The following is a 23,626-nucleotide window of genomic DNA, read 5'->3' on the forward strand; positions in this document are numbered from 1 at the left end:
CAGTTCCCCATAGGCTGCCCAAAGTGTACCAGAAACACTTCAGAACATCAAAATACACTTTAAACTTCCAGTGGTTTTTCATATGCTTAACCTTCTTAATCAAAATTGTATATATAACATTGCAGGTCTTTGAGGGAGCATTTCAGTGTAGCAAACATAAGGGATTTTATTTTAACTTATACTCTTTCTAGGTCCTGATGAAAGTGGTCAACCAGTTATGTGACAAGGTACCAGGGTCCTCAGTGATGTTGCTAAGTCCACAAGCTTCTGGCCAGGTGTTCTGCGCCTGCCAGGTATCCAAGGTAAGCAGGATCCTGCCCCTTGGCTAATAGCTGCCACTGTTCTCTGGAACATGGAATGCAGGAGCCTCATACTGTAACTGTTTCCTATTGCAGAACATAAGTTTTGAATTTTGGCGCTTGTGCTTTCATTAAGTGGTGGAAAAACCATTGCAGATGGTCATTGCCGTAACAGTTTGAATAAATAGAAAACACAAAGCCCACTGCTTGATGGTCTTTCCTTGACTGGGTCTAGATAAGGTTTCACAACCAAGGAAAGACAAATTCTGTACTCTGCCTAAAAGGGAGAAATTGCAAAAAGGAGGATAGAGGTTGGAATTAGACAACCATAGAGGTGCAAGAAATCATAGCCATGGCAGAGGACATTTAAACCCCATGCTCTGAACTTTAAGGAAATCTAAAGTTTCTGCATGCAAATTTCTGTATCAGATACAGGTTCTGCATGTGTGGAGTGAATCCATTAAGAGTGCATAATATGCACATTCTGTGAATGTAAGGCTTTGCACCTGTAATGTTGCCAGTCTATCAGCTTTGAGTAACAAAAGTCCAGAACTGGAATGACTAACACCAAGTTGCCTACATATTTGCTCTACTGGGCCATTCCTGGCAGTTCAGCTAATTTTTCCATTCTTTGGTCTTCTTCCCCAGAGTTCCTTGCCGGTGTTTTCTGCTGCTGACTGGGCCCTGGCTGTCTGCACTCAAATGGGAGGCAAGGCAGGTGGTTCTGGAGTTGTAGCCAGGGGCAGCGGGACAACCAGTGACTTGCAAGGAGTTCTGACAGCAGCTCTGGAATATGCAAAGAGCAAACTCTGATTCCTGCTTGCAAGGTCAACATGTCTGTGCAAGAACACCGAGATGGGACAGTTGCTTGGGTGTGATTGCTAACAAGATCTGTCTACAGTGGCTAAGCAGCACCTGTTGTAGTCAGACCAGTAGATCTGTCTTGGACTGCAGCTTCTTTTGCAATATTGAGGCGGCAGAAGAGTCTGGACTTGCCCATCTGGTCCTTCATGAAGCATTATTATTGCATTTGCAGATAATGGTGTGAGAGGAGCAAGGCTGTCCCATAAATGCAGAGGAAGGTAGCAGACAGTGACATAATGAATCTGCCCATCAGTGGGGCTGAGGGCACCCTGGTGAGAGGAAAGTAACTACAGTATTGCCATTATGATAATGAATAGCAGAGAGGCACACTCGTGATTCACTTTGGGATGAGGAAAGATGGGAACTCTCTTTCCCAGGAGACCAAGGCCAAACGTTCAATGTAGCTGATTCCAACATAGTGTAAGGCTACCATATTGTGCATATACATGTTTGTTCTGCAGTCTAGCAACAGAGGTTTCAGCCCTGTGCTGTTTTATTTATGCAGATCTTTCGATCAGGAAATTCTGTCAATATACGAAGGAAATCTACTTTACATAAATCATTGTTTCTATATTGCCTAGATAACTTTAACCATCAAAAGTCATTTTCGAGACTCTGAATCTTATTATAATTTCCCCAGAATGCATAGTAACCTTTTCATCTAATAGGGAAAAAAGCTTTGTGACCAACAAACTGTTAATTGCATAATTAAAATGAAGCCTATTGCTGCTACTTAATCTTTATTTTGTCCCATTTTCAACTGTCTCCCATATGTTACATTTTCTGTGATATCCTCCTGGCCACCAGCAAGGAGTACATGTGTGCATGCAACACATACATGTTCTCATCTGCACAACATCTTGGCTGTGAACTTGCTCTTGGGTGCCCCTCTGTTACATCAAACTAGCTTTTTGGGGGGAAATCATTCTAAAATGCTCCATAGTAGCTTCTGGCTGCCACTCAGCATTCATGCAAAGTCTTGGGATCTGAATAATGGCGGTACCTTCTTTCATGGTCAAGTGAGCACCGGCACATTAGGAAGTGAGGGAAACTGAAATCCAGTTGACCTCTTCCTGTTTTGAAACCCAGAAGAGCTAGTCTTGCTGTGACTCATGAGTTCTTTGCTCATGCCCTAAGGAGAAAAGCAGTTACTGTATTAGCGTATTATCATTTTCTAGCCTAAAGTGACACTGGAGTGCCTCAATGTTTCTGCAACAACTGCAGGGCAATACCTAGTTGACACATACAAGCTTTTAGACCACCAAAATTAAACTCCCTGCAACCGGGATGGGGAACCCTGCAGATATTTCTATAATCCCTGCTCTGCAACAAGGAATCCCACGTTTTTCAGACACTTGCTGAGTGTTGGGTCATTTGTAGATCATGGTATTCTCTGCAGAACTACTACAACCCATTAAAGATTACTACTATTGCATATGTAAAAATGTTGTCAAAAAGACCAGGTTATGAGGCCATAAAAAACAACAACAGAGGGTAGGCATTCTGAGAGATGATCAACTCAATTCATCTGCTCCTGTTCTCTAGTGTAGGCTCATGGGACTAAAAATCTTCCTTGAATAGTGACTTTCAATAGTCACTATTCAATTATGTCAATAGTGACATAAACTTTCCAGCAAGTGGTCCTATACATTGCTTCCAAAACTGCTTGTAATTTCTTGCATTTGATGCCATTCACACATATGAAGCCTGCAATGAACTGCTTATATTTTCGGCTATTCTGTTACATTCTATTTAATTCCAAAGGCAACAAATACTACCATTATTATATCTATTGTTGGCACCCTTTGAGTGTGAAAACGAACCAGAGATTGCATTTGCAACAGGCTGCCAGGCATAGTCATCTGGGTGTAAAAGGGGGAAAAAACTTGGTGGCAGCATAACTCTCAGCTACAACAACAGAACGTGCTGGTTAGGGTTGTTTGTGCAACACCCAGGAGCTGTTATCACAATTCTTGGCTGTACCAAATTTTGTGATAGCTTTGTCTTGTGATGCTCTGAGTTGCTGCAGAGGAGGAACTACTTTCTTAGATGAGCAGCAGCTTGCGGGAATATCAGCCTGTATCACTTAGCAGGGAAAAAGCCAACACTCTTGCCAGATTGGTTTGTACTTTCACTCCTCTCCCAATATTCTAAGCCACTGAATCCTAGGAAACGGTAAAGAGTGCAATGCCGCATACTGACCTGTAGCGTGAGGCCTTTGCTGATGGAGAAAGTGTAAGTAAAGCCCTCCTGACCCCTGCTTTGCTGGACTTCCCTGGGCCGCTGGAGCGGTGGCGGTTGAAGAAGCTGCGTTGGTGGCCCTTGCACCTTTTCAAGCATGGCCCGCCTCTTCTGGAGGAGGAGCTGATTTCTCAACACTGCAGAGAGGGAAGACCTATCAAAGCTGTTTCTTCTCGCAGTGTGATGTACTGGTAAAACACACGGGTGTTACTCTGGAGAGCTTTTACTGTGCAACCTTTACTCCCTATTCCATGAAACACGCTATGCCCTAAGACAAAGACAAAGTCAGAAATTGGCCAGAGCTGACTTGCACTTTTACTGTCTTGAAAGTGGGAGCCTTGTGGACTTTCTGCCAGGAGGCCGAAGCATTTTTCTAAGATTGAATTAGACTAGCGGGCTACTGAGACCAGGCCCATTTACCCTGGCAGTAGCCAGCCATCTGCTGCCTCTGTTGGAGGTCTTTTCCAGCATTCCCACTTGTGAGATCCTTCCAGCGGAGAGACTGAACCTAGGACTTTATGTATATTTTGCATTAGTACTACACAATTGCACTTAACTTTCCCCACACATCAACCAGGAGCGCAAAACATGCTTTGCCACAGGGATTGCCTATGTTAATGTGCACGCGCACACACCAATGGCAGGATCTCTGCATGGACATTTGCCATTTTCTTTCTTCTGTTTTCCAAGTGAAAATAAACCCACCTGGGGCTTTTTGTGCACTCGCAGGGGACTGCTTGAGCCAGTGTTTTTGGAAAGCGGCCCAGTACGGCAGCAGAATATTAAAGACTGAATCCTTCAACTCATCAAACAAGCTTGGAGGCGGCACTGGAATCTCTTCCTGGACGGCCTGTTCAGCTGCCCGAATAGCTCTCCCCAGCCTCCGAGTATCCACTGCAACCTGGAGGGCAGGAAGCACACATTCAGCATCCTGGACTTGGGAGCATGCCAAGATAACCCACAGGAAACATCCTCCCTGCCCACGGCTCTTCCAGCAGCAGAGTAAAGCAGAAGCACTAATCTGCGGTCAAGCGTGTGTGCTCTCTCTCACACCATTTTCGTACTACTCTGGCCTCTGTTTGGGTATAATCTGGTTTCTCTGCCCGAATGCTGAGAGGCAGCAGCTGCGCTCAGGCAAGGCATTCCCCAGATGCAATGAGTCAGGGACTGTGAGAAGCTGAGATTAATTCTGCTGGCAGGAGACTGATAGTAGCATTTCATTATTTTGGAATTACTGATCTGCAGGCAACACCAACAACGGGTTTGCCAAAGCTACTAGCTTTTATTTGTTTATTTAAATTTCTATACTGTCCTTCATCGGTAGAGCTCAGGGCAGTTCGCGGCATAAAAATGCAAGATAAAAACACAAAATATGTAATAAAAACCCACTGCTCCCTAGGACGTCTGGTCCACTGTCAAACAGCTCTTTGAATGCACCTCCCTTCCCAATTTTACTCCTTTAGGAGCAGGCTCAAGGAAGAAAAGAATACAGCAGGTGTTGCTCCCTTGCCACGCCTCTTGTTTGGAGGTATAAAATAGGGAGCCTTTGCCCCTTGCGCAGGATGCATCCCTGTCACATTTGCTGCCCCTTACCCAGGAAAGGTATCGTACCTGCAGCCGGGGCTCAATCTGAGAGTTGAGAAAACAGTCCCGTATCACTTGGACTTTCTTCTTCAGAAGAGCCATGTCAGGCCAGGCGTGGTGGGCGTTTTTGAACTTCTGCACCTCCAGTAGAAAATGGAGCCCGCTCTCCAGCACAGGGGGGGCATGCCCCTGGAGGTGTTTGAGGAAATGGAGAATCTCGATGGTGGGCCAGCCCTCTGCGGCTTTCCTTAGGGACTGCCAGAAAGAGGTCTTGTCCCCCTTAACAGGTTGAGCTGTGGCTGCTGATGCACCGCGAGCTTTCTGGCTCTTTAAACGCCTGAGAGCCACTTTGGCGGCAATGGAGTGTAGGAACGGTTCCAGCTTCCCCCAGCGCTCCTCTGGGATCTCAGAGGACTCCATCCCATGCTTCCTCAGCCCCTCACTCACTTCATCCCAGAACTGCTCAAAAGCAGGGGCCAGAAAGGAACGCAAAGAAAGTCGGATTTCCTTCCAGCTGGAGTCACTTATCCCTCCCCTGGCTACCTCCTTCTTTAACCTCATCTTCAGCTCTTCTGGGAAGCAGGCACTTGATCCCACAGGCCCTGGCTTGTCCCAGATCTCTAGGAGCCTCGCCACACAACCCAGGCGCTTTTCACTCTGGGCAGCATCCTGGCAAGCCTCCACTTCCTGGAGCAGCCCCAGAATCCTTTGCAGCGCCACATCCTGAATTTTATGAGCCACCTTCCTATAAACATTTAAAACAACAGCGTTGCTGAGCAGGTCGGGTGCATTTTGAGGGGTGGGCGCATCTTGAGGGCTTGTTGACCTCTCTCCTGTTGTCTCTTGCTCAGCAGCACTTTCTGTGCAGTGAGACGTCATGGCTGCCTTCTTCCTGCTTCTTTTCCTGTGTCTCCCTCTGCCTTTTTGGTCATGGTGTGGCCAGGCATTCTGCCTCTGTTTCTTTATCCTGCAGGAAGGGCCACACAAATGAGGATCATTGCAGGGCTCGGGAATCACAGCTTCACGTTATCGTTCGATACAAAGCCTCCCTGCTCGCAAAGTATTAGCCCATAAATATTTATCACTCAGAGGACTTGGTGGGGAAGAACTATATTCCAGAGGTGTATCAATGAAATGCAAATTCCATTTTAAGAATAAATCACCAAGGAATGATGCATTTTATTTTATTTTTGCAAAATGTAAAGGGACTGCAGTAGTTTGGGATTCATCTGGGCACTGAGTGAGGTGGGAAAGGTCAAAAGATGGGTGGGGATGGCCTGAGAAAGCAATCTGGACAGGGAGATAAGAGCTTGGCAGAGAAAGCAAACCCTGCTCTTTCATTTCATTAGCCTTGACCAAGCTCCATTTGCAGATTTTGCACATGTATTTTCAAACTTTCCTTCACACCTATGAGGGCTAGAATCTCTCTCTCTCTCTCTCAAATATATAAACTGAAAATGAATTCACAATAAGCGAAATACTTTTAGATTGTGTTGAAAACCGCCCTGTTAATAGCTTCTGCTACACTTTAAGTTCCACATAATGGAAAGGTTATCAGCAGACCCAGGGGTAAGCCAGGCATTTGCTGGTACCCAAAAAACTTTAGGTACCTGTTATGTACTGAGTTGAATAGGATCCAAACTGCAGCAGTCTGATTGGTCCTAGAACAATAGGATTCAGAATGCAGCAGTCTGATTGGTCGGCAGGAGCCACCCAATCCAGCTCCAGATAGAAGTGAATCCACAACCTGATTGGCCTACAGGAGAATTCCGGAATTAGCCAATCACGTGCAGCCCATTGTGTAAATAATGTGTATAAAGCAGATACTTGGAGGGGATTTTCATTCCCTCCTCACCACTATGAGCTGAATAAAGAGCATGAAATCCACTCTCGACTCTGAGTATATTTCAGTACCTTTTTCTTCCCAGATATTATTTTTCATTCATTAGATTATGAATTAGGATATTGTAAGGGCACAGAGGCTAACAGAACAGCATCTTCGTAAATCCAGGCCTCTACTAAATAGAATTCAGCATCTAAGTTGCTCCTTTGTTTCCACAGCATTCTGTATTACCTCTCATTTCCCTCCTGTTTTACTCTATCGCCTTCACTCATGATACTTTGGTCATCGTCATGAGATTCCGGTACACAGTATCTGCAAAAAAGAAAATTAGATGGCAATTCCCCCCCTTTTACAATCAAAGAGCTTAAAAAATATTTGCAAAGAGCACTGGCTGACTGGGAAAAAGATATTTAAAGTTTTCTTTATTGACTCTCAAAACCCATTTTGTTAATAAAGCAACAACTGGGTTTAAACTCAGACTACACCATCTTACATGGTGGGATAGTGTAGGACAGCTTGGGACTCACTCAAGGAAAGTTGTGACTTCATGGCGAAGATAATGGAGCCACATCTCATCCAGAACAGCCAGAACATAGGGAACCACTGGTTCAAAAGTGGAAGGCTTCAGGTCTTCACTGCCAAAGGAAAGCATCCTCTCAAGATGCTGGATGTATTCCAGTATAAGGGCGCTAAGCCCTGCAAGGAAAGGAGAAGCAGAACACAAGGTTGGCTTAAGACCCCCATCTTCAAAGTGCAGGCTTGCTATGACAGTTCTTTGGATGAGCTATTACTTAGACACCAAGTTTCCCCATGCAGTACTACAATTCCCAGCACCCTTAACAAACTACAATTCCCAGGATTTGGGGAAAAGGTGTTTTGCTTTAAGGATTTGGTGTGTATGCTGCAGACCTGCTACTTCTCTCTCTGGAACACCCCTCTCAAATTCCTTTGTGTGTGTGTGTGTGAGAGAGAGAGAGAGAGAGAAGAGAGAGGTGCAATTTTGACTGTGGTCTTTCCCATCCCTGGCATGTGTTCCCCAAGAGATAAACCCTGAAGGAATGTGGCCCTCAACAGATCAAAGGGTTCTCACTCCTAACAGACCTAGGTTCCTGCCATCTCAGAGGCATATGACAGAGCAGAGGTAACAAATGCTGCTCCACATTCAAGGATAGCTCACCTGTGTTGCATCCTGCATAAGACGCCATAAATGTCTGAAAAATCTGCCAAGCAATATGGTGAATTTCTGACTGGCTTGCCTCCTGCACCCATGCAGCTTCATAGAGCTTCAGCTTCCTCCACAGCAACAGGTTATGGGTCTTCTGAGGATCCTCAAACCTGAATGGTAAACCAGGAAAGCTGCCTCCCTTAGCTTAACAAAGAACTGGAAAAATGCCGCCAATAAAACCAGGAATATAAGGAGGCAGCTGGTCTGCACAAGGCTGCAAAAACATTCCCCACAAGTGAATATCCTCCCTTGGGTCACAAATAGGAAGCAACACACACACACACACACACACACACACACACACACCGACAAAGAACAGTAAATGTTCAGGCTGCTAAGAAAAGCATAACTCACCGAGTCAAGTAGTGAAGAAAGCCATCACCATCCCCCAGGTCACACATCAGTACCTGGAGAAATCGGGTGGTGGCCAGTGTTTCAGAGGGGTCTTCTGCGAGGTCCAACTGCTTGCTTGGACCAATTCCACTTTTTCTGTTCCCCCTAAATTGCTGAAGCAAAGATGGACAGATATCACAGCCGTAGCAAAGAGTCGAATGTTCCTTCAGGGCCTCACTGCTAGATGCAGTGGAACAAGGGCTAGAACTGTGTCCAGATTCTCCAAGGCCATTCTGAAACTCAGCTTATTTGATAAAGCTGAGTTACCCTAAATACATACCTTGTCACCACAACTACCAGTGAAAGCCTTGAAGCATGTACTGGGAATCTGCAGCTATCCAGATGTGATTGAATCCTAGCTCCCAACAATCCCAGCTGGCATGGCCAATGGTCAGGAATGATGGGAGTTGTGGTCCAACAACATCTGGGGGCACAGCTTCCCCACCCCCTGCTTTAAAGTGACCTGGCTGCCAGCCCTCCCCCACCTCACCCCAAATTCTCATGCGAGTTTCCCACAAGTCCCTAATACCAAGTCACCTTAACTTAGTCAATTACAGACCATAGGATGATCAAACTGCTGGGGGAGGGAGGAGGGTTGCAGCAGGGAGAAATCCACTACATCAAGAGAGTTATTTATGATCACAGGATAACAGTATAGGTCAGAAATAAAAAAAGAACCAAGCATTCTGTGATTTTAAAGGGTTGGTACGCACACCATTCTCGAGTCTTCATTTCTCATTGTGTCCCTTTGGTCATCCACAACAGGAAGCAATGCCGCCATGTTAAGAGAGGACAGGAAGTCAGTACTTGGGAAGAGCTCCTTGTCGATTGGGAAGCCTGAACTGAGCCTAAGCATTCAGAAGTGTTAACATAAATAGGCTGGTATTATTTTGAGCCAACAAACAGCCTTCCACTTTCCCCATTTGAGAGAGAGAGAGGGAGACGATAGGACATCAGCAAACTCCTCAGCTTGAGGAAGACAACAGAGAATGCAAGCACCCTGAGGAGCCAATTTGCACATTATAGTCACCACATGAAGATCACTTTTAAATGTTCAATGTAGCAGCTGTTAATGTGTAACAATGAATGTGAATTTTACCTTCTGTACAGAAGGCCAGTTTCTTCACACATCCCTCTCTGGCCTCCAACTAGGCAAGCAAGAGGCATTGCCAGAGTTCAAGGGCACATTGCAGCCTGGCAAGATCACCCAAGGAAGGTGCAAAGCTAGGCTGATGAGAGGGGTGGCATTGGGAGAGTCCCAAGCGCCAGGCAGAGAAACATGGAGGGTTGCATTTGGCCCTGAGGCCTGAGGCTCCCCATCCCTGCTCTGGTGTTCCATGCATTGGTAGGAGACTGGATTAGATCCCCCTTTGGCCTCCCTTCCAACTCAGTGATTCTGTGCAATAATCCAAGCTCCTGTTTACCTGCCCTAGATCTCTCATAAGAACATAAGAAGAGCTTGCTGGATCAGGCCAATGGCCCATCTATTTCAACATCCTGTTCTCACAGTGGCCAACCAGGTGCCTGTGGAAATCCAGCAAACAGGACCTGAGCACAACATCACTATCTCCTCCTCTGAATTCTGGCATTCAGAAGCATTTCTGCCTCTGACTATTTAGGCAGAGCATAACCATCATGGCTAGTAGCCATTGGTAGCCATTGTCCTCCATGAATTTGTCTAAGCCATCCGAGTTGGTGGCCATCATTGCCCCCTGTGGGAGTGGTTCCATGGTTTAACTGCATGAAGAAGTACTTTTTTTTATTTGCCCCGAATCTTCCAACATTCAGCTTCATTTTATGCCCACAAGTTCTAGTGTTTAGAAGGGAAGGAGAAAAACCTTTCTCTATCCACTTGCTCCATGCTGTTCCTAATTTTATAAACTTCTATCATGTGACCCCTTACTCGCCTTTTCTCTAAGCGAAAAAGACGTTGCCTCATCTTCCTGTCAAAGGCCTCTCTGGTTATTGAATTTTGCTGCCAGAGTGAAATATACTCGGAGTCAAGACTGGATTTCATGCTCTTTATTCAGCTCATTGTGGTGAAGAGGAAGAGGAATGGAAGTTCCCCCAGAATGTCTGCTTTAAATACATTATTTACACAATGGGCCCCACGTGATTGGCTAATTCCAGGATTCACCTGTAGGCCAATCAGGTTGCGGATTCACTTTCACCTGGAGTTGGATTGGGTGGCTCCTGTGGACCAATCAGACTGCTGAATTCTGGATGCTATTGTTCTAGGGCCATCAGACTGCTGCATTCTGAATCCTATTGTTCTAGGACCAATCAGACTGCTGCATTTTGGATCCTATTCAACTCAGTACATAACACAGAGAAATATCATTTTACTGCCCGGTGCAGCTGAAAAAAATAACCCATTCCGCACACCCCAAACTCCCGTTCATTTCATGATCTTTCAACACACAAACCTGCGCTGCCTGGTCCTCTGGTGGTGAATGAGAAACCGGGGGACCCAGTAGGAGCGCAAGCGCCTCAAAGCATCGTATTGGTTTCTGCTCAAGGCAGCAAAAGCAGTCTCCTCGGGGCTTGAAGTTTCATCACGTTGCTGCTGCCAGCAGAGGGTCAGGAAAGCAGTAATGTTATTATGCAATTTGTATAAAATGGAAATTAAATAACCACTTGTCATGTTTCTTCTAGACATTTGCAGTTGCTACCACCTCCTTCATTGCTCTCACACTGGCTGAGTCCAGGCAAAGTTCCTCTAATACAAGGATGGGTCTGGGGCCGGATTTAGGTTTGATGAGGCCTAAGCTACTGAAGGTAATGGGGTCCTTTATATGTCCAGCTGTCCTTTGTCAACAACAAATTGTCACTGTTTTCTGTGTTGAATATATGCTATATGGTAATTTATGGACCTAATAGGTTTCTAAAGCCATTTGCACATAACAAATAGGAGCCTGCACAACAAAAAACACTGTTGCTGTATGTAGGTGGTTTTTTTTATCTTATATTTTGGAAATGTACATCCATTTGTTTTTTCCTTCATTTTGGGGGGGGGGGGTCCTCCAAGAGAGTGGGGCCTTAAGCTATAGCTCCTTTAGCTTATAAGTAAATCTGGCACTGGATGTGTCACCTGTGTGACAGCTCCCAAGGTGTTATTGGACTACAACTCCCATCATCCCTGCCCATTGGCCATACTGGCTTGGGCTGATAGGAATTAGATTCACCAATATCAGGAGGACCACAAATTTCCCAGCCCTGTTTTAACAGCTTGTTAAGCAAGGGGTGTACTTCAAAAGGTGTGGAATATGCCAATTGGAATGGAAACTACCACAGAAGCAACAACAATCACACCAGATACCCTTCATATAAATGGGGCCTAAGCTCTTTCACAGGTGGTAAGGCTTAAATAAGTTGTTCTCATTATTCACACATTCTTATAGATTTCCCGAGTTCTATACATAGAACTACCCATGTGGGTGCTCTAAGGCGATGCCTTTTTAAGACTTTGCAAAAGACTGTTGATAACTCTCATGTTCTGCTGACTTGTCTTAAGATGGTCCAAAAAGGCTTAAGTGATGGGCAGAGATTATCATAGCCAGGGAGGAGGAACAAATCAGATGTCTTTGTCAAAGAACACAAAAGGACAAGACTGTCATTTGAACGAGACACAAAGAGCTGGTGATTGCAGTTTTGGTATAGGTCCACCCACAATGGGAAGGTGTGGAGACAGTGGGGTGATGCAGAATCAATCTGCAATGAGGTTTTGTTTTTAAAGCAGAACAGCCGTTACTGAATGCTGCAAAAATAGTCCATGTCTGGTAGCACCCACAATGCAAAGTTGGAAACAATGGTAAAAAGGCCAACAGAGAGAGGATAGAAAGAGGCAACAGAAGCTTGCTCTGATACAAAACACACACACGCACACACCCCACCCATCATGAGATTCAGGCTACAGCTTCAGGAAACAAAGACTTTTCCTGACAGAGGAGGTGGTAGGAGGTAGACATTTGTCCCTGGGCTTCCACCTCCATGCAGGCTAGCAGCTGAGCTACGCAGTTGGCAGATTTGTCACTTTCCCCGGGGAGAGCAAAGGTTCTCTTAAAGCTGTGACCTGGAAAAACGCAGGGGCACCTGCCCCCCCAAGCAGCATTACTCACTCGACAGGCAGGAGGAAGCATCAGCTTGTACTTGGCTTGAATGCTCCTGCCAACAAAAGAGGAGGGAAAGGCTAGAGCAGGAAAAGTCTGAGCTGAGTGCAAGCTGGCCGAGCCAGAAACTTAGATTTGGTGGGACAAGTGGGTGGGCCACGTAACTCATAGAGCCAATTTGTTGCTAACACATCATGGCGTCAGCCTGCATGGGACTCTTTTCTAGTGTGATACCACCCAGATGTTTAAGAAACACTGAAGTGGTGGTCATGTGGGGCAACACAGCACCAGCATCGATATTAGCCCCAGAGTCATCTCATAGGTGCCCGCATTTTTATCCATGCTGTGGAGCTAATAGCAGCTTTGAAGGTGATACAGTTTTGGTAAACAGTATGAAGGAAAGGGTTAAGCATCTTCTGCCAGCTAACAAGCAGGGGCATAACTAGGCTTTATTTCATCCAGGTCAAAGACCCAATTTGGCTCACACACCCCCGTGTGCATTTGTGTACACACACAGGCTGGAAGCCTCAATGGCACCCCTCTGGTGGATTCACCCAGGGTAATAATAATAATAATAATGATGATGATGATGACTAGGCCCTTGCTCCCTATAGCTACAGCACTGCAACAAGTGCTTTATAAAAGACCCAGTCAGGGATCTCCCATGTCACATCTGTATAGCCATTCTCCTCCACATCTAGTTTGAAAAAATCATTTGCATCCATACCGAAGAGCACTGAAAAAGAACAGCTGGATCTCCTGGGATGCAGTTCTGGCCTTCTCCAGGCGCGTGGTGTACTCCATAATATCCTCACAGTCAATCCAGAAGTCAAGGAGGTGGATTCCCAGTGTGCCATGGAGGAACTCCCTGAAGTTGTCCATGCCAGCCCTCTGCAATACAAGAGGGAGGGAGGGGGAAAATAGCTGGTAGAGCTGTAAGCACCTGAGAGGAGAAGGGAATGCCGCCTACCCACAGCTATACATCTGAGGGCCCATTCTATGGCTACGTTGCACAAGAGGAAAAAATGGGGGAAGTTACATGCAGGGAGAAGTGGGGGGTGGGGGTGCTTCAAAGCTCTGCCCTTACTAACATGCCATTTTTACCCAATTTACTCATGGAGGCCCCTCGTGCCAAGTACAGCCCTGAATGGGTCTTTTCTGTAGTAGCCCCCCTGTCTATGGAATGCTCTCCTCAGGGAGGTCCAACTGACACCAACTTTGCCATTGTTTCAGCATCGGGCAAAGTGTTTTCCTTTCAACTGACTGTTTGTCATGTTCTGGGTGGTTACCTTGAGAACTAATTCTTTCATGACACTGTATTCTTTACTATGTCTTTAACATGTTTGTGCAATTTATTATTATTATTACCGGTACATTTCTATTTTGGTTGTAAACTGTGTTGGGACTTTTCTAAGTGGGAAGCAATCTATAACTTTAATCAGCCTAAACCTAGTGGGGGGGGGGGGTTCTACATGCATGGAGACCGAATGCCCTAATAGGGCCACTGTTGTTAACACTGCAGTTCACATCATCATTGAACAGAGTGAGACAACCACCTTTTCTCCTGTGCCTTTGGTAGTCACCATCGCAATACAAGATCATAGAATCAGAGACTTGGGAAGGACCCTGAGGATCATATAATCCACACCCCTGCAATGAAGGAATATGCAACTGTCCCTTATGGGAATTGAACCTGCAACCTTGGCATTTAACAGCATCACGCTCTAACCGATTGAGCTATGCTATATAGATGGATCCATATAAGTCAGAAAGTGGGGAAAATGAGCTGGATAGAGAGAATGCCTCCAAGCCAAGTTTCTCAGCAGGATGCCACATTACTCACAGTCCCTAGGATCTCTTCTTTTAGCTGCTGCAGAGCTGCACTTCCAAAGCAAGGCGAAAGAAATGTGTCCCCTTCCCCTTCCTGGGAGTTCCTTGTCTCATTCAAGTCAAACTGCAAAACCTTCCCAGAACCTGAAAATGGCTTCCGACAACTTCAAAAGGAACAGATGGAACAGTGTGTCAAAACCAGACAATTGATGGGGACAGCTTTTTGCAGGCAAATCTTAGGGCATTAACAGAATTAGATAGTTCAAAGGGATATCAAAGTTCATTTAGTCTGATGTAGGAAACATACTATTACAACATGCCTGTACAATATACAGAATGGGTGCCACCACTGATAAAGCAGAACACCGTGTTGCTGTGCTTCAGGCAGCCAAGAAATCTGGATCATATTCTCATAAGATGAACAAGGCATGCAGGGAGGAACATATGGAAGAAAGCAGTCTGTAAAGTACTTAGGTCCCAAGCGGTTTTAGGTTTTTAAAGCTTAAAACAATTGCCTTAAATTGGACACAGTAATGGACTGGCCACCATTGTAGATCAACCAATATGGATCTAATTCTGTTCTGATAACCTTTATCCAGTAAATATTCTGGCAACAGCATTTTACATTAGATAACTCACAAGCATGGAAAACTTGAATTCATAGTCACCATGAAAAGTGAGCTGTGCCGTACACATTGGACAACAGATTTCAGGTTTCACAAGACCATTTCATCTGGCAGGAGAACATTACATTAACTTGGTTAGAAATAATTTAGTATCCTCGTCATGGCACTTTTAGCAGCCAGACATACCCATCCATGTGAAGTTCAGTGAATTCTTGATCAGGCGAGGAGGCAAGAGCAGCTCTGCTTAGATGAATTGGAGTTACCACTGGCTCACCAGCATTAGTCCAGCCACTTCTGAGCCTTCCTGTAAGCAAAATCACAAATAGCTGACCTTTGAAAGCACTTCCTTCCAGGGGCCAGGGCAATGAATGCACCCTTTTCCATCTAGCTCTTACCCAACCTCCAATTTCCCCAACCTAGCTGCAGGGTTCCTACCAGTTGCTCTTCGTACGCTGGAGTCAGACAGGAGTCTCTGGAGCTGAAGCCTGCTCAGATGTTCTGTGGCTGGAGATAGAGCTAAACTCAAGATACCTGGGAACTCCAAAGATATCTCAGTGGAGGTTTGGCCAGATGATCTTACAAAATGTCCTGCAGGAAAGCATGGAGACAGAAGGTTAGAGGGATCAGAAAGAAAATGTTTACAGATGAGCTGATGGATGGCGAGGCTTGCTCCCCACCTAGGTGTAGAATGGAAGCAAGTGCAATGGGTTCATGGGACAGTAGAAAGGCTTGGATCCTGCCCCATCCAGTGGTGTAGCGTGGGGGTGCAAGGGGGGCCGGCCGCACTGGGCGCAACATCTGGGGGGGCGCAAGCCTCCGGAGTCGCCGAAGAGCCTCGGGCGCAGGCTGTAGCAGAGCCCCATGTCTCGCGGAACCGACGAGCTGGCAGTGGCTCTCAGCGCTCGCCGCGGAGGGCGCGCCAGGCAGCCCCTCCTCACAGCCCCGCCGCCGCCGCTGCTGCTGCTGCAGCTACTGGGCCATGTTGCATTTTCCTCGCCTCTCTGCCCTCCTCCTCCTCCGGGCAAGCGGCGTCGTTTGGGCGGCAGCGCCAGCGGCAACTCGCCTCAGATCACCTGACGCGGCAGGTTAGGGGGCGCAAATTACTTGCCTTGCCCCGGGTGCTGACAACCCACGCTACGCCGCTGGCCCCATCTAAGTCATTTTCCAAACTCCCTTTTGACATGGTCAAGGCAACATAAATAATTTTGCTTTTGATTACTTTAAAAAGAACTAGCCACAAATTCACTGACAACAAATCTATCAATGGCTATTAGGAGATGGCAGCTAAGTAAAAAGGTTGCTATTGCTGGACAAAGGAGGTGGTACTTGATCATTACCATTTTCTGCACCTTTTCCATCTCTAAAATACCTTTCGAGGTGAGGCAACCAGAACTATACACAGTATTCCAAGTGCAGTCACACGCCATAGTTTTGTCTTCTTTCCAGCCAACCAAATAGCAGTCTGAGAGCTAAACATGTGAAGAGACTGACAGGCATCTCTCCAGCAGTGGAAAGGGACCAAGATATGGCTGAGGAGATCCACTCCTGAGGGTGCAGAAGACAGCAGCTGAGGGAGACTCACCTAGGCAGGCTGGAGTACTGCGTGTTTGGCTAGGAAGTCTTAGCAGCACGTGGCTTGGGACTCCAGTGGGCTGCCGCTCTGTTGATGAATGGCTGGGGATGCTGGAGATGGCAGTGCTGTCAGACTGGCGACTGAACCCACGAATTGCGTAGCGACTCCCTGGGTACTTCTCATCCAGAGGACACAGCAACAGCTTTGCCAGTTTATACTCCAGGTAAAAAAGAGTCCTAGCAGGAAACAGGCAGCAAATGAACACTTCAGAAACAGCGACAGCTCAGAGCTGGAAGGGCTGCAAAGCATTATTCTAAGCCCACTTTACCATTTAGAAAATTATTTTAGGTGGTACATTCATCATATTCACAGTTAAACTGTTAACTTTTACAAATTAGAAAAGGGGGACATGATTCACAACTCCCCCCCCCTTCAGAAACTCTACATGCACACACTTCTGTGACAGAAAATTTGTTTACAGGTAGGTAGCCGTGTTGGTCTGCCATAGTCAAAACAAAATGAAAAAATTCATTCCAGTAGCACCTTAGAGACCAACTAAGTTTGTTATTGGTATGAGCATTCGTGTGCATGCACACTTCTTCAGAAAATTTGTTCTTATATTGCAACATGGGGTTTAGGCTGGTTAGTTCTATCTTTAGCACTGGAGGGGATCTCTAGATGCTGCTGGACTACAGCTCCCATCATTCTTGACCCTTAGCCCTGCTGGTTGGGACTGGTGGGAGTTGGAGTTCAACAATCAGAAGGGCCACAGGTTCCCTAACCCTGCACCAAAAGGTATTGGCAGGTTTTCTAACATGGGAAATGCCTTCGGTTGCATTTGTGGATGCTCAAGTAGTTTATTTCTTGATTTGCATCTCAATCATATGCACCCTTATTCTGAAGTCCATGGTAGGCAATGGTTCTTCATCCCACGTGACTGCAACCTGGGACAGATTTGCTTGGACACAGCATGAGAATATCTATTCAAGCTCCTTAGTCTCTTAGCTGTTGTTACCTATGAGGGAAGGAAAATTACATGCTCAAATTATCCTCTTTGGTTGCCTGCGATTAATGCAATACTGCATGGAAGGAGTCATGTCCCAGAGCTCAGTGCCGCTTCTGAAAGTAATTAAGGGGCCCAATATAATATGGGATGAAATTAAGCACAGGAACTGGTTCTGTTGTTCTAGCTGTGATCATGACTGGGCCAAACAAATAAAACTGCTGGATGTCAGAGACTCACTGATCTGTAGAATGGGCATATTACACACTACATGACATTCAATGGCTTCCGTGTTTCCTGTCCATTTCCCTCTTTGCAAGATTAAAATGACTGCAACCACGTTATAGACACATAGGAATTCACAGCAGCAGGAACAAAACCCTGAACCCATATCTGAAGCATGGAAAACACCTGCAATGTGACAGGTCAACGGAAAGGTAAGAAATAGTGCAGAGCATTGTATAGGAAAATGCAAACAGATCCAGTGCTCAACCTTTGAAATGGGAGGAAGCGCTCCTGCGCTAACCAGCTCAGGGCCCTTTCCCTCTCTGTATCGGTTGCTCCATAGCAAAGGGAATTGGACCCAATTGGCAAGAGGAAGCCATCCAGCTCCTGCAGTCGTCCTGTCAGCCGGTCGTAATGCAGTCTAAGAGGGAAAGCCTACTTGAAAGAGAAAAAGCATCCCTTTAGGCAGGAAAGTGACACATCACCTGAAAGGCCGGTAGAACAGTGTCTGCAGAGGTCACTTTTAGTTCTAAGAAGACTATGAGCACAGAGTATTTCTGAGCAGTCACTCACCACAGGTCCTTCAGCAGCTATTAAAACCTAGCTTTGCAACTGGTGCTACAAATATATATGCCAGAAAGTGGAATGCTGGAAGGGCAACTGAGCAAGCATTTAGTCTTGTCCTTACTCCATTGCATCAAACAAGTAACTGTTTGTTTGTTTTAAAAAATGCAAATGTGCTTATGCATATCTTCAGCCATGCCTCACATTTATAAAATGTTTTTTAAAATATGTCATGGGAGGTGAGAGGCCAGGAATGGAAGATGGGGACACAAATGGAATTACTTGGTTCTGTCTTCCATGGGCTCTGGCTCCCCCTGCTGTTGGTCTCCCAGTTTTCTGACCTACGAGTCCCAATGGATCCTGGCCACCTCTGCTATTTGCCCTTCTCCCCGCATCCACTGTGATCCCAATGAAAATTCATTCCTGGAGCCATTATTAACCCTGGGAACGAAATCTCCATTTATATACAGCTTAGGGGGCAATATTCATCAGAGTTGCAGTGTGAGGTGGGGCAAGGATTAATTCTCCTTGCCCAGTCCTGATCTTATAGAAACCTTCTTTATACCAAGTCAAACCACCGGTCCATCTAGGTCAGTATTATCCACACCTACTAAGCAGTGGCTTTCTAGGAATTCAGGAAGAAACACTTCACATTCCCACATGGGAAATACCAAGGATTGAATCTGGGACCTTTTGCATGCAGCCCTTTCCCACAAATATCCCCCACCCACCAGCTGTTTACATTAAAAAAAATCAAACCCCAATGCACTGTTCTCTGAGAAGAACAGCATGTTACAACTGTGAAAGTATCCTTCTAACCCAGCCAAAACCCAGAGTTCAGATAACAGGGAAAGATGTGACCTCTACTCACAGGCATAGCCAGAAAAGCATTGAATGTTTCCAGAAAGAGGTCATCATAAGTCAGCAGCTCCTCTAGAAGCTCGTGCTCTGAAACAAAATCAAAAACCAAGGCAGCAATGTGAGACACTGAGGTCTATAAGCCTTACACAGACCTCTGCAACACCCAGGAGCAAGATATCATTGGTTTGCATAAGGGAAGCCTCATCTGGAATCATTCATGGATACTTTAACAGGAGCTGATGGCAGCCAGAGCTCAGAACATCTCAGTTAAGACAGGATGGCTCCACAAAAAATATGCTGAAGTACTACATTTTGGAGGTATCATATCATAGTCACAAGTAAATCATGTAATAACAGAGTCTTGTGACACCTTAACAAATTATGGCATAAATGTTTCTAGACTACAATTCACTTCATCAGATGCACCTGAAGTTATATCTTAATAGTTTGGTTAGTCTTTCGGGTGCAATAAAAATGAGTTGTTTTTTCCTGTAAGAGACTAAAATGGCCACTCTGGAAAGTGTATACGTAATGAGGAAGATATTCTGCTGAGATTGAGAAATGGCTTGTCTCTCTCAGTATTTTCTTCAGGTTTCAGATTTGAAAGATTTGGATACCTGCAATTCTTGTGAGGTAATTTTTTAATGTGGTGTAGTGGTTAAGAGCGGTAGTCACGTAATCTGGGAAACCGGGTTCGTGTCTCCGCTCCTCCACATGCAGCTGCTGGGTGACCTTGGGCCAGTCACACTTCTGTGAAGTCTCTCAGCCCCACTCACCTCACAGAGTGTTTGTTGTGGGGGAGGAAGGGAAAGGAGAATGTTAGCCGCTTTGAGACTCCTGAAGGGGAGTGAAAGGCGGGATATCAAATCCAAACTCTTCTTCTTCTTCTTCTAATGCTCATTTAAGTTTTGGTGTGTTTTGAGGATGGCTTTTTCTTTCTTTCCATATATCACAACCCCATCCATGTGTGTAATAAAGAAGGCTGGGCAGGGTGTATGAGATTTGTGTGTATTTAATCTTGTGCTTCAGATGCAATGTGAACACTAACTTGGGGGATGCATACAAAACTGGTCTGAATAATTTAATATCGCACACACACAATATTACACACAAGATATGGCTTTGCAGACTTAAAAGCAACACAATAAAACTGCTAGCACATTTGCAAAGCTAAGCAGGGTCTGGTCTGGTTTTGAATTGAATGCGGGGACCACATGTTGAGATTCCTGCATCGCAGGGCGTTGGACTAGATGACCCTGGGGGGCCCGTTCCAACTCTACAATTCTATGATTCTATTATTCCAAAAAAGAAGAAGAACAATTTGAAAGGACACCATTATAACAGCATGTATAAACCTTTAATCAGAAAGTGAAGATAGAGCAACACTCTACTTTAAAATACAGTGTTCCAGATAGTGAGAAAACACCACAACATTTGTTGCCATTGCTGGTATCCATCTGTTTCAGGAGACAATGGAGGAGTGTGGCTTTGGGGGTCAAATTGCTGGATGGTTACAGAGCCTGCTGTGGCTGTAGAGACCGATACAGGAGAGACATGTTTTGTTGCAGCTGGGGCAGATGTAGGTGTCTGGTTGGGCTGCTGCAGATGCACCAGGGTGTTTTCTCTTTCTGCGCTCCTCCCAGCAGTCATTCTTTCTCTGGTCACTGCTATGGATACACGACATGACTGTCTGTCTCCAGGCACTGAGGTCATCTGGAAGGGATTCCCACAAGGCAGGGTTGATGTTGCTAGCCACCATGTCACATTTGCAGAGGTTTTTGTAATGCAGAGTTGATCTGCCAATTGGCCTGCTGCCTGAAGCCAGCTCCCCATAGAGCATGTCACAGCAAGGCATGAGATAAGCAGAACTAATATCTACATTCCATAGCACTGAAAATATCGAAGGGTGGAGTAACAGCAAACAGAATAGCAGTGCTGGATTTAGCATGGTGCAGGCAGTTCCGCCCCCCAGACAGGGCACCGAACTGAGGGGGACACAAAATTGAGAAGAGCCACATTTCAGAAGATCTATTTGGGGGCACCAAATTTTGGCCTCACGCAGGGTGCCATATTATGAAGGATTACCAAAGTCCGTCCCTGAGAATATTTGAAAACCAGCAAGAGTCTTCTAGTCAACCTTGACAGGGATTCTTGGGGGAGATGTCACGGAGACACTGTTACAGCTGAATGGGGATGCCCAAGGGTGCCTGGGAAGGTACTGGATGGCACATGATAGCAACCCTCTGATGTAATGGTTAGAGTATCAAACTGGGAGGACCCAGGTTAAAACTTCCAGTCATGAAACTCATTGGGTGACCTTCAGCCAGTCACTACTTATGTTAACCTACCTCACATAATAATTGCAAGGATTAAATGGAAGGAGGGAACCATGCATGCCAGCCTGAGCTTCAGGGAGGGTTGGGCTATAAATGAAAGTTTAAAATACATGAAGGTCAATCCAGGGGCTATTTAGTACATAGTAAGATATGTTCTCTGTTCCCGTTTTTGAAAATGCAAATAAATTTCTTTTTTTTAAAAAAAACACAGTAAGGTAAATATTCCTTCTTAAATTTCAAAGCATCTTTAACCATATGGTAAAGCAGAAATGGAAATAAATTATTTTGATTGATAATTGTATTTAACTGCATGTTCTCCTTGAGTTTGGCCTCAATTTTTCTGTGGCACCTTTCCCTTTTTTCTCGCTGCATTTCAACAGGCAATAGGTGGGAGAGGAAAGTTTGAGTTTTGTTGGAAGGAGCCAGATGTAAAGAAGGATCACAACAGAAAAGGAAGACAGAAACATAAGTAATTGAAATAAAAAAAATCCTTCCAGTAGCACCTTAAAGACCAACTAAGTTAGTTCTTGGTATGAGCTTTCGTGTGCATGCACACTTCTTCAGATACACAACCTTCAGTAACTTGCAGCCATTCCACTCTTACACTCTTTGATTTAGAGTAGACGCTCATCAAGTTACCTTTGGACGCACAAGCCTTATCTCCGAATGACCATATGAAAAGCTTAACTGTCTCTGAACATGGAAGTTTCATACTGATAGACCTTTCCTTGTGAATGTATCCTCTCTTTTTGAAGCCATCAAAACCACTGGTCCATCACCATGTCTTGTGGCTATGAGTTCCATATGTTAATGATAGGTTGTGTAAAGAAGTACTTCCCTTGGTCCGTCTCACACCTGTAGTTAATTGGTTTCACTGGATGACCTCTAAGTCCACATCCTGCATCTTTTTGGAACTTCTTAATCTCTTTCTAAACTGCATACCCCCAAACACAGGCTCCTCTCAGGCAGCTGAAAAACTCAGATCTCTTTTTCCACTTCTTGGCTACATTGCCCATCCCTAAACTGTTCTCTAGAATGTGGTTGCCTAGCAACCACTCACTGCTGCTGCCTGGAATGTCTCTCTATGGTTTTCAAGTGGGACATCCCTTTTGGGAAGAGCAAAAGCCAGAGCAGAAGCACATATATGACATGGCCACACAAAAAAAGGAAGCTTGCCGTTCTGTGAAACTATTACGTGGCTATAGCTTCATTCCAGCTCCATCCCCCCCAGGATGAAGTTCATTTCCAAAGGCTCATCCTCCAACTCATGCACTTATCCCTGAATCAGACCATTATTCAGCAGTAAGGAATGTAAGGAGGCAGCAATTTTCACCCCATCCTGTGCTTATCACAATCAGCACTCTTTCTGTTCTGCTACAGTTCAGTTTCTGCTAAAACCTACATTATTCATCTAGGCCAAAACCAAAGCAATCAATTGTGCAATTAATTTCAATGCATTTCGATGGAAGGGAAAAATGAAAAACAATGCAGAAAAAAATGTAATGGATTACATAAATTTCTGGACATGATTTCCATTCCTGACCTCAAATGAATGTGCCAATAGTGGTGATTTGTGCTCCCATTTCCATTTGATTGACTTCTCCAGCATCCCTATCCAGAAGAAATTATACTCACCTGTTCCTGGAGTCTTGGTTCTGGGCCCTTCTGTTACGTGCATTTTAGGGCGATTGTGGAGAAGACTTCTCTTCCTCTCCTCTCCTGTTTGCTTTCACTCAACTGAAGCTCTGTTTACAGGGGAAGTATTTACAGTTGGTGGCAACTGAGTCACTGGGTGGAGCAAGGTAGGCTTCTCAATCTTCCAGAGTACCTGTTTGTCCCCAGCAGAGGCAGCTCTGCAGATGGTTTACAGGTGAAGTGCGGAGCAGTCCTCAACCCATTAAGCTGAGGCTTGAGGCACCTCCCTCTGTCAAACAGCAGTTGCTAAGCTGAGCGATTTCCCTACACTTACTGGGTGGCAGAGCAAGTCACAGCTTCTCAAATCCTTTTGTACTCTGATTTGCTTAATTCCAGTGTCAGCCAAGGGCTTGTC

General features: G+C 45.4%; 2 protein-coding genes across 5 annotated transcripts in view; one reads left to right on the forward strand and one right to left on the reverse strand.

Annotated features, from left to right (window-relative positions):
* The window catches only part of AARS2 (alanyl-tRNA synthetase 2, mitochondrial), a 34,382-nt gene extending 32,224 nt beyond the window's left edge, over window positions 1-2,158 (forward strand). The window contains exons 21-22 of the mRNA XM_082216281.1: window positions 192-302; window positions 948-2,158. Of these exons, the coding sequence (XP_082072407.1) occupies window positions 192-302; window positions 948-1,112 (276 nt within the window). The 3' untranslated portion in view covers window positions 1,113-2,158. The remainder of the gene's footprint in view (window positions 1-191; window positions 303-947) is intronic.
* The window catches only part of LOC309528630 (uncharacterized protein), a 29,727-nt gene extending 6,378 nt beyond the window's left edge, over window positions 1-23,349 (reverse strand). The window contains exons 1-19 of one of the 4 annotated variants that reach the window (XM_082216229.1): window positions 23,212-23,349; window positions 19,251-19,327; window positions 18,084-18,250; window positions 16,597-16,823; window positions 15,450-15,602; window positions 15,201-15,318; window positions 14,402-14,552; window positions 13,286-13,449; window positions 12,568-12,613; window positions 10,876-11,015; window positions 9,165-9,297; window positions 8,411-8,562; window positions 8,009-8,166; window positions 7,359-7,527; window positions 7,063-7,143; window positions 5,016-5,955; window positions 4,110-4,305; window positions 3,366-3,541; window positions 2,167-2,295 (exon numbers count right to left, since the gene is read on the reverse strand). In XM_082216229.1, the coding sequence (XP_082072355.1) occupies window positions 2,179-2,295; window positions 3,366-3,541; window positions 4,110-4,305; window positions 5,016-5,955; window positions 7,063-7,143; window positions 7,359-7,527; window positions 8,009-8,166; window positions 8,411-8,562; window positions 9,165-9,297; window positions 10,876-11,015; window positions 12,568-12,613; window positions 13,286-13,449; window positions 14,402-14,552; window positions 15,201-15,318; window positions 15,450-15,602; window positions 16,597-16,823; window positions 18,084-18,250; window positions 19,251-19,327; window positions 23,212-23,254 (3,408 nt within the window). In that variant the 5' untranslated portion in view covers window positions 23,255-23,349 and the 3' untranslated portion in view covers window positions 2,167-2,178. Of the gene's footprint in view, window positions 1-2,139; window positions 2,296-3,365; window positions 3,542-4,109; window positions 4,306-5,015; window positions 5,956-7,062; window positions 7,144-7,358; window positions 7,528-8,008; window positions 8,167-8,410; window positions 8,563-9,164; window positions 9,298-10,875; window positions 11,016-12,567; window positions 12,614-13,285; window positions 13,450-14,401; window positions 14,553-15,200; window positions 15,319-15,449; window positions 15,603-16,596; window positions 16,824-18,083; window positions 18,251-19,250; window positions 19,328-23,211 lie in introns of those variants that run through there. The other 3 variants (XM_082216230.1, XM_082216231.1, XM_082216228.1) reach the window with 3 other exon arrangements.
* Between the last annotated feature and the right edge of the window lie 277 nt (window positions 23,350-23,626).

This window comes from Podarcis vaucheri, assembly GCF_965113315.1.
Source record: "Podarcis vaucheri genome assembly, chromosome: 3".
Taxonomy (NCBI): domain Eukaryota; kingdom Metazoa; phylum Chordata; class Lepidosauria; order Squamata; family Lacertidae; genus Podarcis; species Podarcis vaucheri.